We start from the raw sequence: 18,336 nt of genomic DNA, 5'->3' as shown, positions 1-18,336 counted from the left end.
AAAGTGATCAACTGTCAAATTGTCAATTTGAGTTCAAATTTGTAATCTGCGACCCTAAAACCCTTTTTGGTCATTTTTTTCAAAAATAAATCACTTTCACAAGTGTTGACAGTTGGGTTGACAGCTAACAACTGTCAAATTGTCAATTGAACACCAAATTCTCAATCAGCAAATATAAAAACTCTTTTATGGACACTTTAACATAAAAAAATCACTACTTATAAAAGTTGACAGTTTATTCGACAGCTGTCAACTGTCAAATTGTCAATTTGAGTTCATATTCGTAATCAGCGACCATGAAAACCCTTTTAGAATCATTTTTATGGAAAATAAATCAGTTTTATGAAAGTTAACAGTTGGTTTGACAGCTGTCAACTGTCAAATTATAAATTTGACATCAAATTCCTAATCAGCAACTGAAATAACTCTTTTATGGACACTTTGACATAAAGAAAAGCACTTTTTATAAAAGTTGACAGTTTCTTAGACAGCTGTCAACTGTCAATTCAAACAAATTATTTGTTTGATGCTTTAATTTTGAATAAAAAAAATATGTTTTTAAATAAAAAAGTAGGTTAAGTTCATAATGTGAATAAGTTTGACAATAATTGAGTTAACTAACTTAATGATCTTGTCATTTTAACAAACTTTCCCTATAGTTGGCGCCTCAACTAACAAGATAAAATATCCGATTCATTGTAAACGGATTCATGGTATTTCTTGATTGAATGAAGAAACGTAAAAAATAAAAATTTCAATTTTGCAACCGATGTTTAAAAGTAAATAATCTTACTTTAACTTCATGGGTTTTAAAAAAACCTTTCTGCATTTTTTGAGAGGATAAAAATTCAAAAAGTGTTAAATTTACGACCACGAATCAACTCTCTATGTATATAAAGTGCATTCAGTATGTGTATATATAGTCCCACTTTCGATACAGACACTTATTTCTCGTGTTTCAAGCACATCTGATGCTTTTAGCTTAATATGCTTCCTATGCTTCCAGCAAAGGTAATTGCTACCTATACGTACATAATAAGAGGATAATCCCATATCGAAATTAAATACGAGCAACCAAATAAAAAAGACAGCCCTATCTTTTTTCTTGTTCAGTAAAAATTTAAATGCTAGCCAATATTAGCATTGTAATTGTCAGTGTATGAATCTTAGAAATTCGATTTGAGTTTTAAAGTACCTATTTAGGTTTTAATAGTTTTCTTAACAGACTTATATCAAGGTACTTCAATTATATTCATATTATTTTATTATTATTTTACTTATTATAGGTACTATTTAGACAGTTTGTTATATTTGGTCAATTTTCGAATGCACAGTAAATTGTGAGGTATTAAAAAGCGTTGGAGATTAAATTAACATCAAAACAGATGAAAATAATCAATTCTGGTGTCATTTTTTACTATAAATGAAATTTAACTTCGAATCAAAACCAAGCCAACGATTTGTCAAAAAAGTCAAAGCGAGTCTTAGTCCAAGTCTAAGTCTCGCTTAAAGTCCACGTCTTAGTCTAAGTTTTGGTCAAAGTCATAGTCTTACTATTAGTCATCGTCTTAGTCTCGATCAAAGTCTTAGTCTCGGTCAAAGCCTCAGTCTCGGTCCAGGTCTTAGTCAAAGTAATAGTCTAAGTCTCGGTCAAAGTCTTAGTCTTAGTCCTGGTCCAAGTCCAAATCTTAGTCTTAGTCTTAGTTTTAGTCTCGGTCAAAGTCTTAGTGTTAGTCTTAGTCTCGGTCTAAGTCTTAGTCAAAGTATTAGTCTAAGTCTCGGTCAAAGTCTTAGTGTTAGTCTTAGTGTTAGTCTTAGTCTTAGTCTTAGTCTTAGTCTTAGTCTTAGTCTTAATCTTAGTCCTGGTCCAAGTCCTAATCTTAGTCTTAGTCTTAGTTTTAGTCTCGGTCTAAGTCTTAGTCAAAGTCTTGGTCTTGGTCTTGGTCTTGGTCTTGGTCTTGGTCTTGGTCTTGGTCTTGGTCTTGGTCTTGGTCTTGGTCTTGGTCTTGGTTTTGTCTTGGTCTTGGTCTTGGTCTTGGTCTTGGTCTTGGTCTTGGTCTTGGTCTTGGTCTTGGTCTTGGTCTTGGTCTTGGTCTTGGTCTTGGTCTTGGTCTTGGTCTTGGTCTTGGTCTTGGTCTTGGTCTTGGTCTTGGTCTCGGTCTAAGTCTTAGTCAAAGTCTTGGTCTTGGTCTTGGTCTTGGTCTTGGTCTTGGTCTTGGTCTTGGTCTTGGTCTTGGTCTTGGTCTTGGTCTTGGTCTTGGTCTTGGTCTTGGTCTTGGTCTTGGTCTTGGTCTTGGTCTTGGTCTTGGTCTTGGTCTTGGTCTTGGTCTTGGTCTTGGTCTTGGTCTTGGTCTTGGTCTTGGTCTTGGTCTTGGTCTTGGTCTTGGTCTTGGTCTTGGTCTTGGTCTTGGTCTTGGTCTTGGTCTTGGTCTTGGTCTTGGTCTTGGTCTTGGTCTTAGTCTTAGTCTTGGTCTTAGTCTTAGTCTTAGTCTTAGTCTTAGTCTTAGTCTTAGTCTTAGTCTTAGTCTTAGTCTTAGTCTTAGTCTTAGTCTTAGTCTTAGTCTTAGTCTTAGTCTTAGTCTTAGTCTTAGTCTTAGGCTTAGTCTTAGTCTTAGTCTTAGTCTTAGTCTTAGTCTTAGTCTTAGTCTTAGTCTTAGTCTTAGTCTTAGTCTTAGTATTAGTCTTAGTCTAACGATGACTAAGACTTTTGCTTAGGCTTAGAATTAGACTTCGACTTACTTTGAATTAATAATCTTAGACTTAGATTCACTTTGATTTTCTTTGTTAAATCGTTGACTTGGTGTTTGATTTAAAGTAAAATTTCATTCTTAGTCAAAAATAGCACCAAAATGGATTATTTTAATCCCTTCTGGTGTTAATTTAATCCTAGAGGAATTAAACTGTTGCAGATTATTTTAATCCATTCTATTGTTATTTTAACACCTCACGATTTACTGTGTGGAAATTGTTGTTTTTTATTTTCTTTTTTACAATTAAAAAATTCTTATTAATTATTGATAGAAAAAAACAATGTAAGGAGAAAAGATTTTCTAAATTTAAAGTATTGATGATTCTTTTACTTCTAGATCATAAATATATTGTAAATAGTAATGGGTTATATTTTGTTTTTCCATTTTGTGAATAAAAAACGTTTACTTGAAATGGTTTAGAGTAGACAGTGACCCATTTTTCTCGTTTTGCATTTTAAGTTACATGGATCTGGAAATTTACGTCTCGTATCCAATTTAATATTTCGGCTTTTGACATTCATATTTTATTCATGAAACTGATAAATGCAATGTACTTTAGTTTCAAAGGTACAATAACTATTAAATAATTGATTCATATCAAGAAGCATTTTAACATTCAAGTGCATATATGATTTCATTTTTTCAGAATTTTGTTTGAAAAAGTAACTTTTGCATGTTGATTCAATCGATTTTCAATTTTAAATTCGCATGTTTTTAGTCAACAAGTATAATATGTTTATTACTTTCAAGGAAAAAAAATTATTAAGAATACAAAATTTTTAAAAATAATAGTTTGAATTAGTGAAAAACTGAAAAGTTTTCACAAGTGTAAGTTAGTAACAATTTCTATCAACTCTTAGTAATTTTTCAAAAAACTTGAGTAAAAAATTTAAAATTAATTAAAAAAAATAAATAAATAAAACTTAAAAATATTAAATTTTAGTAAAATTTTACTAAAAAATAGTAGAAATTTTTAATGAATTTGCAATTGTTTACACGAAAAATTTAATGCTGTTTTAGAGCAAAACTTTTTCCGTAACATAAAAACTAAAGAAACTCTTTCATTTCTTATTTCTTAAATTCCTTTTCAAACAAAATTATTTCCCTATCAACCGTAAAATCTTTTAGTCAATAAAAGAAAAATTTGAATGTAGGAACTAAGAAAGTTATTTTACCACTTCAGTAATGAAATTCTTTATACTTTATGAGAAAAACGTTAATATACAAAAAAATCAATTTACAAATTATTTTGCTGAATAAGTAAAATATTTTCAAATGAAATGACCTCAGACTTCGCACTCAATAATTAAATTTAAAAAAGTAGTAAAAAGCAGCTTAAAGACCGAAAAAATAAGTAGTAAAAAAGTAGCTATTGAAAAATTAAATTTGACGACTAAAAACATCTCGTTTTAGATTATTCAGAAAAATCATAAAAATTTAATTACCTATACATTTTCTTCTAATTTTCATATAAAATAATTACATTTTTTCTTATATTGCTAATAACTAGTGTTTTAAATTTTTATAAAAATTTGAAGTACAACTATGTAAAAAAAATTTCATTGATTTTCCAAAATATTAAAACTTTTATAAATATATTTTAGTTATAACATTTTAGAAAATCAATAAAAAAATGTTAACCTAGTTCAGCTAGCCTGACCCAAAAACTTTTTTAAAAAAATTAATTTTCTATGAAAAAATGTTGTAGAGGAAAGTTGTTTGTATTTTTCTAATCTAAAGTAATATAAAGTTAAAAATATTGAAATTCGAAAAAATTGAATTTTTAAATTTTTGAAAGTACTGTAGTTTGTGTAGTTTTCGACGAAAATGGCTGGCTAACGAACTCGATCTGTATTTTAACAGTAACTTTGTACTTGCAAAGTTGCAAGTTGATACAATAAGTTTTTCAAAAGTTATCGTGGCGACACCATTGTGTCTACAGACAGACACGAAGACAGACACTTTTTTAGACCATGTTTTTCGGACTCAGGGGACCCCAAAACGTCGAGATTTCATGAAATTAGCGAAAGTCAATTTTCGACCAAAACTAATACTTTCTCATGTGATGAGAATGTAAAAATTTTGAGAATAATTTTTTTATTTCAATTATTAGCTGATTTAAAGCAGTATAAATTCGAAAAAACAAAAAAGTAGCTTTTTATGTCACAAATAAAAAAAATTATCCAAATAGTAGCAAATTTTTGGACTAAACATCTGAATAATAAAATATTTATTTTTGACTTAAAAATTAATGATCTCGATTATACTACATGGTGGATTCCACATCAGTTCAACACACTTATTTTCATGACTTGTTGGGATTTGGCTGTACTTTTGTAAATTTATTACTTTTATAGTGATAAACAACTCCACCAAATATTTTATCAAAATTTTGAAAATTACCAAAAATATGGCATTTTCAAAATTTTTGTCTTTTTTTTTAAAGTGCTATAACTTTGGTTCTAATTAACCGATTTTGGATTTTAAATATGGGATTTCTTTGGTTTTAAGTATTTTTTAAGTTACAATTAATATAAAAAAGAAAAATTCAAAAAATTTTTTTTTTTGAAATTTTGAAAAATTAAAAATCCGTTTTTGAAAAAACATCATCTTTGATTTTTTTCAAAATTTTACTAAATGTTAGGGCAAATGTGCTTTACATGTCCTGTAAGTTTCATCTTCGGATCTCAAAGAGATTCGAAGTAAAAAAATAAAACGTAACCACAAATTACGAACATAGGGGAGAGTGGGGCAAGACGGGGTACTTAAGGTTTAAAGCGCAAAAAAACGAAAATTATCTAATATATACTTTATTATTATTTTTTTTTAATCATCTTTAGGAATCAGTCTTTAGTAATAAAGGCGTACAAAAGCCATCTGTTTTTTAAAAAATCATAAAATTAATAATATGGAAAAAATTGCAAATCTCCCCATCTTGCCCCACCAGGGGGCAAGATGGTGTACTAAAAGAAACAACCTATTTCTGTCGACAAATTTCACAAGTAAAGGTTGCATCTTCATCTTCATGCATAACTGCAGTGAGCCCATTGGCCGCAGACAAAAAAAGCAGCCCAGCCTTCATTTGAGTCTAAATAATAACCATTACAATAGAGACAAGGTGTATTTTCCACTTTACCATCGCTAATTGATGATTTAACCTGACAAGCTTTTTTCTTTTTGGTCACTCTTATTTTATTCAGTCTTGATTTTAGTAGTTTTCTTAACTTCTCTTATTTCTCTTTTTTTTTGCTTAATTTGTGAACCCCGTCTTGCCCCACTCTCCCCTACCCCATCTTGCCCGCACCTACGAAATTGAATAAAACGATTAATTACTACAATTTACGATTCAACAAAGAAAAAAAACATATGCTCCCTTCTTCTGTAACCCTTGCCAGTTATAAATTTTTTTATATTATAGTTCATTAACTGTTATTATTAAATAATAAACGCCTCCTAAAAAAAGTGAAAAAATGACAAGAAAATCGTCGGAAACAGTTGTTTTAGGAAAACAGATAAAAGATTTGTTCTCATGACTTTTAGATTTTATAAACAAGATACTATCGTCTCGGTGCAGTATTATGTAAAATATAATCGCGATTGGTTAATTCGTTTGTTAAATAAGGCCGGTACCCCGTCTTGCCCCACTCTCCCCTATATGGGGCAAAATTCCTCAACTGCCCAGGTAAAAAAATGAATTTTCTCTAAACTTTGCTAAAATGTTACTATTATTAGTAGAAGTGTAAATATTAATTTTTTTTAATTTGATAAAATATTTTTTGAGTTATGGAGTTTCAAAATTTTGATAATATCTTTTTTTCGATTTAATATATTGATAAGTAAAATTAATGAAATTTAACGTATGAATAGTGATTTTTAATTAATTAATTTGTGGTTACGTTTTATTTTTTTACTCCGAATCCCTTTGAGATCCCAAGATGAAACTTACAGGACATGTAAAGCACATTTGCCCTAACATTTAGTAATATTTTGAAAAAAATCGAAGATGATGTTTTTTCAAAAACGGATTTTTAATTTTTCAAAATTTCAAAAAAATATTTTTTTTGAATTTTTCTTTTTTATATTAATTTTAACTTAAAATATACTTAAAACCAAAGAAATCCTTTTTTTAAAATCCAAAATCGGTTACTTAGAACCAAAGTTATAGCACTTTAAAAAAAAAAGCCAAAAATTTTAAAAATGCCATATTTTTGGTAATTTTTAAAATTTTGAAAAAATATTTGGTGGAGTTGTTTATCACTATAAAAGTAATAAATTTACAAAAGTACAGCCAAATCCCAACAAGTCATGAAAATAAGTGTGTTGAACTGACGTGGAATCCACCACATGCAGACAAGTAATTTATTTCATTACACAAACTTTTCAAAAAAATCTGTCTCTTAAAAAATAATAACAAAAACTTTTTTTCTAAACAGATAAAAATGATATTATTTTTAAATTGAACTCCATGATTTTTAAAGAAAGTTTCTATTTTATATTGCTAATATATTTTTAGATTAAACCTTTTTACTATTGACATATAATTCACCGATAAAAACGGAGGACAATATTAATAAAGCTAAAGTTACTTTTAAGAGATATTTTATTCTAAAACTTCCCCTAGAACAAAATAAATTAAGATTGTCTTTATGTGTGGGTGTGGGATGTAACTATTATTCCTTGAAAATATGTATTAAATTGGAGAAAGATTCTAACAATGTTTGCTCTTATTTTATATATAGTTTCTAAGAGAGAAAAATATTTTCCATCTTCTTCTTCATTCAATATCTTTTTCTACATTCAATCAATTTTTCTATTATTATAAATTTCCATTTATTGTTATGAATAATAAATTGAAATAAATAGATAATACATGAATTATAATATAAATAATAACAGGGTTGCCACAGGTCAGGGAAGTCAGGGAAAAGTCAGAGATTTTTAGTAGAAGTACTGGAAAAAATTGAATTTTAAAAATTCATGAAAAAACTCTGAATTTTAATGTTTTTTTTTTGTTTGCCTCGTAAACTATGAAATTACCACGAATTTTAATACAGAACCTTGAATTTTTTCTATTTTAGACAATAATTTATTTTTAAATTACTTAATTTTACAAGAACTATCATAAAATTATGACTTATAAATTATTTAATGAATCATTTTTACAATTTTCATAAATACTAGATTGATAAAAGAATTTTAGTTAAAAATACTAAAAAGAATTGACTTTTGGAAAAGTTACAAATAATTCCAGAAATGCAATTATTTTCAAAAGTAATACAATTTTTCGCAGAAATTCAATTATATTAAAAAATATAAAAAAATTCTGGTCATTTCAATTATATCTTTAAAAATAATAAAATTCTTCTCCCAAATTCAATTATGTTCAAAAATTTTTAAAAAGTTCACGTCATTTCAATTATCTTTATAAATAATACAATTCTTCTACGAAATTCAAATGTTTTTAAAAACTTTAATAAATTTCTTGGCAAAATTTCACAGGAATTCAATGATTTACAAGATTTTTAATTAATTTCTTCAAAATAAATCAATTATTTTCATAAATAATAAAATTTTCACAGAAATTCAATTATTTGATATAAAAAATTTCAAAAATTTTTTCGAAAAATATCAATTATTTAAAAAGAATTTTATAAAATTCGTCGCAGGAATTCAATTATTTAAAAAAAATTTAACAAAGTTCTTTTCAAGAATTCCATTATTTTTAGAAATAGTAAAATTTTTCAGCGAAATTCAATTATTTTTATAAACTTGAATAAAATTCGTTGGAAGAATTAAATTATTTTCAAAAGGAATAAAATTGTTCGCAGAAATTCAATTATGTTCAAAAATTAAAAAAAAATTCTTGTCAAAATTTCAATTATCTTTATAAATAATAAAATTCTGTAATATTCAATTTATTAAAAAAAAAATTTTTAAATTCTCGTCAAAATTTCAATTATTGTTATAATCAATAAAATTCTTCTTCAAAATTCAATTATTTTTAAAAACTTGAATAAAATTCTTTTTAAAATTTCACAGGAATACAATAATTTATAAAATTTTTAATAAATTTCTTTGAAATAATTCAATTATTTTCATAAATAATAAAATTTTCACATAAATTCAATTATTTAATATACAAAATTTCATAAAATTTTTCGAAAAATATCAATTATTTAAAAAGATTTTTATAAAATTCGTCGCATGAATTCAATTATTTAAAAAAAATTTAACAAAGTTCTTTTCAAGAATTCAATTATTTTTATAAATAATAAAATTCTTCACTGAAATTCAATTATTTTAGAAAAATTTTAATAAAATTTTTGGTAAAAGTTTTACTTATTTTCATAAATAATAAAACTTATCGCAGGATTTTAATATTAATTTTTGATACAATATTTTAGTCAAATTCCTCGATAAATGTAATTATTTTTAAAAATTTCATATTAAAATTTGTCAAAATAATTGAATTATTTAAAAATTTGTTGATAAAATTCTTTATGAGAATTCAATTTTAACAAACATTCAATTATTCAATAAATTATTTATTTTTTAATTTAAATAATTGAATTCTTCTAGAATAATGTTCTAGAATATTCTTATTCTTATATTATATATATTAAATAAATATTTAAACATTATTTAATGTTTAAATATTTATTTAAAAAAGAAATTATTCATGTTTTTGAATAATTTTACAATTAATGAAATTTGTAAATAAATGTAATAGAACATTTTTTTGAGTTTCTAATAATTTTTAGAGTGAATCGTAATATTTTTTAGGGTCAGGGAAAAAGTGAGAATTTTGTCTGGAAATCAGGGAAATGTCAGGGAAAAATAAAATTAAATAATCGTGACAACCCAGAATAAGAAATAATAAACAGTAAATTATTGACGACTCTGTAATGCAATAAATATTGTTAGAAAACTCAAACTCAAAATGCAGGTCAAGAACAACTATAAAATATAAATCTTATCTTTCAGGTCAAAATTTTCATCATAACAATCATAATCTTAAAATATGAATCAAAAATCAAAAATCAAAAATGTAAAATCAAAAAATAAACATAACATAAGAAATGCCAACAAATCGGAAACATACATAAAAATCAATGTTAAGAAGCAAAAAAGAAATATAGAAATTTAGGTTAAAATTTCATAGTTCGCTTGCTTCTAAAATTTATCCAGAATATTAACAACTCTGAGGCAAGATGTTTCGAGACGAGATTCTAAAAAATAAATATATATAATATTTTTTTCCATTACTTAAAAATCAAGAGCGATTTAATTTGAATTTAATTTCGGTGCAAAAATGCATGTAGTATCTATTTTTAGTATTTTCATCGATTTTCAATTTTCATTCCACGAAGATAGAATTTTTATGACTAATAAAACTAGTAATAAACGGTGTTGACTTGTACAGAAAATATTACTAAAAATGCTACTCCACGAATATCAATGGATCTTCCACTCTCCCTCTCAAACAAAAAAAAAATAAATAAAAATAGTTTTCTCTAACAAGTTTCGAAAAATCCTAATAAAATCTGGTAAAATTAGATTATTAAAAAAGGATATTTCAATCATTTTTTTAATTAAATTATTAAAATTACACTAAATATTTACTTATTCATTACATACCGGATCAAAAAATAGAATATAAAATATTTTTATTTTTATTATTTTTTTTGTTATTATTATTATTTATCAGTTTGTTAAAATACTGTTATTAAAGAAAACTTTTTAATTATAATTATAATTTAATATTATTATAATTTTAATTTAATATAATTATAATTTTAATTTAATTAATTTTTAGAAAGTTACCATATGAAAACCGAAAATTTATTATAATTAAAAATTTTCTAACAATTATTAATTAATTTCGTAATAATATTATTAAAAATATTTTCATATTAAATTACTATAATTTTCTTGAAATTCAAAGAACATCATTAAAAAATCTGAGAATACTTTTAATTAAAAATATTGTATTAAAGTAATTAAATTTTAATTTTAAATAAACGGAGAAACATAAAATATTAAAAAATTACCTCAATTAAATTTTTTTTAATTATATTCAAAACATTCTTCAAGTATAAAAAAATATAGGTACATGAAATATTTAGAAAAAAACGATAATCTATTTAAATAAAAATATTTTTAAAACGTTTCAAAAATCTGTTGACATTCTTTATAGTTTCGTTCTAGTTCGTTCGGAATATTTTCAATTTTTTTCAGTTCAATAATAAAATTCGAATTAATTGGAATTAATTTGTTGCAATTTGATACTTTGTTACTGTAACTTTTTCAAAAATTATTTTCATCATTACGATTATTCTAAGAAATAATTTCTAGAATTTTCAACTAAAATTCTCCTTTAAGTCAATTTTTTTTCATTTTGAAAAAGTTCTTTGTGAATTTTTAAATTCTTTTGTTTACAATTTAATTTTACGAAATTTCGATTATTCTGACATTCTTCAATTAAATATTTTAGAAATTAAAAACTTTAAGTAATTAAAAGAAAATTCCATTAAACTTTTTGAGAAAAATTAATTCTACAGAATTCTTAATTAAAAGTATAAAAAGTTCAAATTTTCAAATATTTTAATTTGAAATTCATTTTGAAATCAATTTTATTAGAAAATTCTACGAGTATTTAATTATTTAACTCCAAAAATAAATATTTTAATTAAACAATTGAATGTTTCTTAAAATTTAATTTTCATAAAGAGTTTTCTCGCAATAAATTTTTAAATAATTGAATACTCTTGACAAATTTTAATAAAATTTTTAAGAATAATTTCATTTTTCGAGAAATTTTATGAAAAGTGTATTAAAAATAATTGAAATTCTGCAATGAGTTTTATTATTTATTTATTTATTTACAACATACGATTCACAAAAATAATTGAATCCCTAAGAAGAATTTTATTATTCTTGAACAATATTTAATTTTTAAAAATAATAGAATTTTTTAGAAGAATTTTGCTATTTATTAAAATAATTGAAATTTTCACGATAATTAAAAAAAAAATTTGGAAATAATTGAATTTCTTCGAAGAATTTTATTATTTTTAAAAGTAATTGCATTCTTGTGACAAATATTGTTATTTATGAAAATAATTGAATTTTTAAAAGAGTTTTTATTAAAATTTCTGAAAATAATTGAAATTTGCAAAAAATCTTATTAAAATCCCTGAAAATAATTAAATTTTGCAAAGAATTTTATTACAATCCCTGAAAATAATTGAAATTTTCAAAAAATTTTATTAAGATTCTTGAAAATTGAATTTTGAAAAGAGTTTTTAATTCTTTAAAATTCCTGAAAATTCAATTTTGCAAAGAATATTTTAAAAAAATTTTGAAAATAATTGAATTTTACAAAGAATTTTATTAAAATCCCTGAAAATAATTGAATTTTGCAAACAATTTTATTAAGATTCTTGAAAATTGAATTTTGCAAAAAATTTTATTATAATTCCTGAAAGTAATTGAATTTTGCCAAGAATTTTATTAAAATTTTTGAAAATAATTGAATTTCAGAGAAAAATTTTATTATTTATGAAGATAATTGAAATTTTGACGAGAATTTTTGTAAATTTTTAAACATAATTGGATTTCTGCGAAGAATTTTATTAAAATTATTTTGAAAAAAATTGAATTGTTACGCAAAGAATTTCATTAAAATTTTTTAAAATAATTTAATTCTTTAAAGAAATTTAATTAAAAATGTATTGAAAATTATACTTAAATACTAATAAATAAATTGTAGCGAAGGTTTTTCAAATAATTGAATATCTTTGATAAATTTTAATAAAATCATTTGAGAATAATTACATTTTTCGAGGAATTTCATTAAAAATGTATTAAAAATATTTGAAATTCAGCATTGAAGTCCATTATTTATGAAAATAGTTGAATCCTTGTAAAAAATGTTATTATTTATGAAAATAATTGAATAATAATTTATGAAAATGATTTGTAAATAATTGAATGCCTCTGGAATTTTTATTATTTATGAAAATAATGAAATGTTTACGTAGAATTTTATTAAATTTTTTTTTTTTTGAATAATTGAATTCTTTTGGAAAATTCATTTAAAATTGAAATTTTACAAAATTTCAAATCAAAATCTTTTGAAGTTCATCTACTTATGAAAATTGTAAACGAAATTATTTTAAAATTGAATTAATATTGAAATATTGATCGAAGATCGCAGAGAAAAAATTAAATTAAAAAAAAATTTTAATAACAAAATGTCATTTTTAGAAAGATTGTAGAGAAACGAGATAATAAACTGCTCAATTTCGACGGTCATTTAATATTCCTGTGTGTTTGTCTATGACGCATCATCACTTGATATTGGGCGGGAAACAAAAATAGTTTACCTGCTTGATGTGCAGTTTACTGATTTTTCGGTCAGTGAACTTGAAAATACATTAAAATTGACTTCGTGATTATAGTTCCAAAATTTTTTGTTTGTATTGAATTATTAACACCATTAACTTAAACATTTGTTTTTAAATAAATAAAATATAGAAATAAATAATAATAATTATTGTTATGCATAGAAATGTAAAGAATAATTAGTTTTTTTATTATTTTAGTTCAACTAAATTTATTTTTCAATTTAGTATTTAATAATTAACAATTTAATGAACAAATCACGTAACGCAATATGAAATCTGAGATAAATACAATGTTTACGTAACGGACTCGATTTAATTAAGTGATAAATCAAAGGATATCAAATAATAATATTGTAGAATTGATGAAAAAGTGTCAAGTTTTTTCTTTTCAGAAAATCTGTATTATAATTCCAAGAGATAATAGTTGATAGCTTATAAGCGTTTGTAAATCAATAATGTGTGGCAAACTGCACTAACATCATTTAAACCGAAATTGACATGTAAATAGCAAATGTAATTATTATTAAAGGTCAATCTCTCAAAATTGCCAATCAAAATCTAAATTTATAGCAAATATCAAATATAAATATATGGGTATTAAGTATATAGAAATTAAAAATTTGTTTAAAATAAAAAAAAATTCTTAACACAAAATTTTATTTTTGTTACAGAAAAATTGACAGCACAACTGGTATATGTGTCTCAGGCACCAATCAATGTCTAACAAGGTGAGAAATAATTTCAAATATTTTTTCGAATTATAAAATAAGAATATTGATAAAAAAACTACGCTGCAAAAAGAAACATGATACTAAAAAAAGTACGAAATAATCGAGAAGCTTTCTTGCAAAATTCATTCTGAAAAGAGTGAATCTTCAGAGTTTAATTTGATTTTCAAAGAAAAACCTTTAAAAGGATGTTTTAAAAGGAAGAAAAAAACATTTTAATTAACTCACCATGAAACTAATTCCTGATCTTCATTGAAACAAGTAGTCAAGGTAAAGAGAGAAAATTTTTTTTTTCCCTGGCAAAAAAAGTTTTTAAAAACTAATTTTCTCTTTACTGTTTGAACAATACAAAAAGTTCCCTTTAGTCTTAATGGTAAGCCACATGGTAAACTTTGCTCGGTGCTTACAAAATAATCTTGTTAGAACACAAGTACAGAAAGGTAAATGACGAGAAGTAAACAAGCCAGAACACAAAACTCTTTCTTTAAAAAGGAAAAAAAATTCTTTCGCATTAATTTATAGCCTTGTATGTATAACAACAAGAACAGCAACTAAAAAAAATTAAATAGTTTCTTTTTTTTTGTATTTCCAGTGACAATAGGATTTCTCTTTCAGATAAAAGTGAGTTAAAATAAAATCCGTCAAACAATCGAAACAAAAGTTAGTTTAATTTTATATTTGCTACCTTTGAATTAGAAAATTAATTTAAATTCTAAATGGATTTTTGTAAAAAGTTTAGGAATTTAATTTTTAACATATATAAAAAATTGAATTGGAGAATTTTAGAGAAATTACTAATTAATGCACAAATTCAATTATTTTCAAAAGTAATAAAATTATTCACAGAGATTCAATTATATTTAAAAATTTTTTTAAATTCTCGTCAAAATTTCAATTATATTTAGAAATAATTAGATTCAAATCCGAAATTCAATTATTTTCAAAAATTTTGATAAACAAAATTCTTGGCAAAATTTGAATTATTTTTCAAAAATTTTCCACAGTTCAATGATTTCTAATATCTACTATATTAAAAAAATTTTCCAAAATAATTCAATTATTTAAAAACAAATAATAAAATAACCTTTAATTGTTTTCATAAAATAATAAAAATTTTACAGAAATTCAATTATTTACAAATTTTTTATAAATTTCTTCGCAAACATTCAATTTATTCATAAATAATAAAATTTTACAGGGATTCAATATTATTTTCGTAAATAATAAAATTGTTTTTTGGAATTCAATTATTTTCATAAATAATAAAACTCATTGCAGAATTTCAATTATTTTCAAATTTATTAATAAAATTCTTTATGGAAGTTTCAATTTTAAGAAACATTCAATTATTCAATAACTTATTTATTAATTTTGTTTTTTTATAATTTAATTCTCGTAGAATTTTCTAAGAAAATTTGATTTAAAAATGAATTTTGGTTAAAATTTTAGATAATAATTGAATATTAAAAGCATTATACCGTGAATTTTTAGAAATAATTGAATTCATCACTGAATTTAAATTATTTTCAAAAATTTTGATAATAAAAATTCTTGGCAAAATTTAAATTATTTAAAAAAATTTTCCTCAATTCTATGATTTTCAATATTTACTATTTTAATAAAATTTTCCAAAAGAATTCAATTATTTAAAAAAAAAATAAAAAAAATAATAAAATTTTTCTTTCTCGAAAAGTGTAATTATTCTTAAAAATTTTATTAAAATTCGCAGAAAGAATTCAATAATATTTAAAATTTTGTTGATAAAATTCTTTACGGGAATTGAATTTTAAGAAACATTCAATTATTCAATAAATTATTTATTTTTGTATTTAAATAATTGAATTCTAGTAGAATTTTCTAATAAAAATTAATTTAAAAATAAATTTCAGTTAAAATTTTAGATAATAATTGATTAGGTATTAAAAGCAATGTAGCGTAAATTTTTAGAAATAATTGAATTTTGAAATTTATTTTTTTGAAAACGTTTAATTAAATTTCTTTATATTATTTGAAGTTAGTATTTTCTTATATGTCCTATTTAATTGAAGAATTTACGAATAATCGAAATTTCGTAAAATTGTATATTGTAAGCAAATTGATTTGAAAATTGTCAAAAAACTTTTTCGAAAATTATTAAAGATATCGATCTAAAGAAGAATTTTAGTTCAAAATTCTTGAAAATAATTCTTCTCTCTTTCCCTCTGATTATATTGGGTAAAAGAATTTGGCTTGAAATTGTTATTTAAAAATTTTTTATTTAATAATATTTCTATTTACTTTTCTTGGTCTTAATAATCCATTTTTAAGATCTCACGTTTGTTAACATTTTCTTGTTTTCAAAATTTTTTTTTATTATTATTTATTATTAGGTATATTGTTTATTTTAATTGTTTATTTATATTATTGTGAATATCAGAATATTATTATAAATATTTTATTTTGAAGTGAAAACTCCATTACAAACTTTAAAACTAAAGACAATGACAAATTATTTTCCCCAAAAAAATTTGTTCATACATTGTTATAGTTAAATGGAAAAACAGTAAATCGAAATACTTCTGATAATAAAATAGACGCTAAAAATGAAAAAGGCCAATTTGACGATCAATAACCCCTTGTTTAAACATTATAGTCAGGAATAAGGAAGTGGCATTAGGCGCGTTGACCTCCATTACGCCTGGAATACGCTTTTGAGAAATTGAATTTGCGTTACGGATGTATCACGCCACTTACGTTCTGTAATTCAGTACGTCAAAATCTTATTAAGTCTCTATGTCAAAAGTACCTAATAGAAGTTATCTGTGGTTATGGTTAAAATTATTTTAGAAGAAGGGTACATTATTATATTTATTCAGAAAGTGGGAATATCAAGAGCAGGAAGCATATTCGGAGTGACGAGCATCGTAAAAAAATAAATCCGTCACTTCATAAAAAAAAAACGAAAAAAATACTTGACATTTAATAGAATAGCTGTACAATCGACTTGACACTCAAGGGAATCGTCATTTCGACAACCTCACTTGTAACATAATTGTCATTCAACAGACCTATTTTATAAGAGAATGGTAATTTCACACATCTGCCATTTAACTGAATTGTCATGTTACCGACCTAATTATCAAGAGGATTCTTATTTAACAGAATTAAAATTTTTCCAACTTGTCACAGGGTTGCCACGCTTTTGCTCATTTCAAATTCCCTGACTTTTTCAGGTTTTCCAGGTTAAAAAACGAAATTTTTCCAGGTTTTTAAAACTACATTTATATTTTACAAAATTTTTAATTCAAACCTTTTTGAAATTAAACATCTTAAAAAAAATTGTTATAAAACATGAAAATATCAATATCATTCGATATCTTCATGTTTTATAATAATTAAAAATGTTGGACTGATAAAATCATAATTTTATATCTATTATAAGAATATTGTTACTGTAACTTATTCAAAATTACTTTCATTATTTTAATTCAATTATTGTTCTCCACAATTTTTAACTAAAATTCTTCTTTAAATTAATTATTATTAATAATTTCTGAAAAATTTCTTTCAACATTTTCAAATCCTTTTGTTTACAATTCAATTTTACGAAATTTCATCGATTATTCAGGTATTCGGAAATTCTTCAATAAAATATATATTAGAAAATAAAAACTTTAAATAACTTCAAAAAAATTCAATTCAACTTTTACAAAAAAATTAAATCTACACAATTTTAAGTTAAAAGTATGAAAAATTCAAACATTCAAAGATTATAATTTGAAACCTTTTCAAAACTCAATTATTATCCAAAGTTTTAACTGAAATTCATATTTCAATCAATTATTATTAGAAAATTCTACGACAATTCAATTATTTAAATACAAAAAAAATAATTTATTGAAGAATTCAATGTTTTTTAAAATTCAACTCTCATTTAAAGAATTTTATCAACAAATTTTTAAATAGGTAATTAAAATTCTTTTGACGAATTTCAATAAAATTTTTAAGAATAATTTCATTTTTCGAGAAATTAGATTAAAAATGTATTAAAAATAATTGAATCTCTGAAAAAAAATTTCATTGAATTGAGAAAAGTTTTTGAAAATAATTGAAATTTTGTCAAGAATTTTATTAAAATTTTTTTAAATAATTGAAATATTGCCAAAAATTTTATTAAAATTTTTGAAAATAATTTAATTTTAGAGAAAAATTTTAATATTTATAAAAATAATTGAAATTTTGACTATAACTTTTTTTTAAGCTTTTGACCATAATTGAATTTCTGCTAAGAATTTTATTACTTTTGAAAATAATTGAATTCTTGAGACGAATTTTTTAATAATATTTCTTTTTTAAATACCTAATTATTTTTAATACAAAAATAAATAATTTATTGAATAATTGAATGTTTCTCAAAATTCAATTCTTATAAAGAATTTTATTAACAAATTTTTAAATAATTGAATTCTT

At 23.2% G+C, this 18,336-nt stretch overlaps 2 protein-coding genes across 6 annotated transcripts in view; one reads left to right on the top strand and one right to left on the bottom strand.

Moving 5' to 3' along the window:
* Positions 1 to 18,336, bottom strand: part of LOC122503404 (14 kDa phosphohistidine phosphatase-like) — a 323,366-nt gene that overhangs the window by 137,120 nt on the left and 167,910 nt on the right. The gene's annotated exons all lie outside the window — the stretch shown is intronic.
* The window catches only part of LOC122503402 (arrestin, lateral eye-like), a 253,422-nt gene that overhangs the window by 81,238 nt on the left and 153,848 nt on the right, over positions 1 to 18,336 (top strand). For all 4 annotated transcript variants that reach the window (XM_043613922.1, XM_043613925.1, XM_043613924.1 and 1 more), the window contains exon 3: positions 13,831 to 13,887. In XM_043613922.1, coding sequence (XP_043469857.1) covers positions 13,831 to 13,887 — 57 coding nt within the window. The remainder of the gene's footprint in view (positions 1 to 13,830; positions 13,888 to 18,336) is intronic.

The sequence above is a fragment of the Leptopilina heterotoma genome, unplaced genomic scaffold, assembly GCF_015476425.1.
Source record: "Leptopilina heterotoma isolate Lh14 unplaced genomic scaffold, ASM1547642v1 Lhet_26, whole genome shotgun sequence".
NCBI lineage: Eukaryota > Metazoa > Arthropoda > Insecta > Hymenoptera > Figitidae > Leptopilina > Leptopilina heterotoma.
Note: the sequence above shows the minus strand (reverse complement) of the source record. Positions and strands in the feature narration are given on the sequence as shown.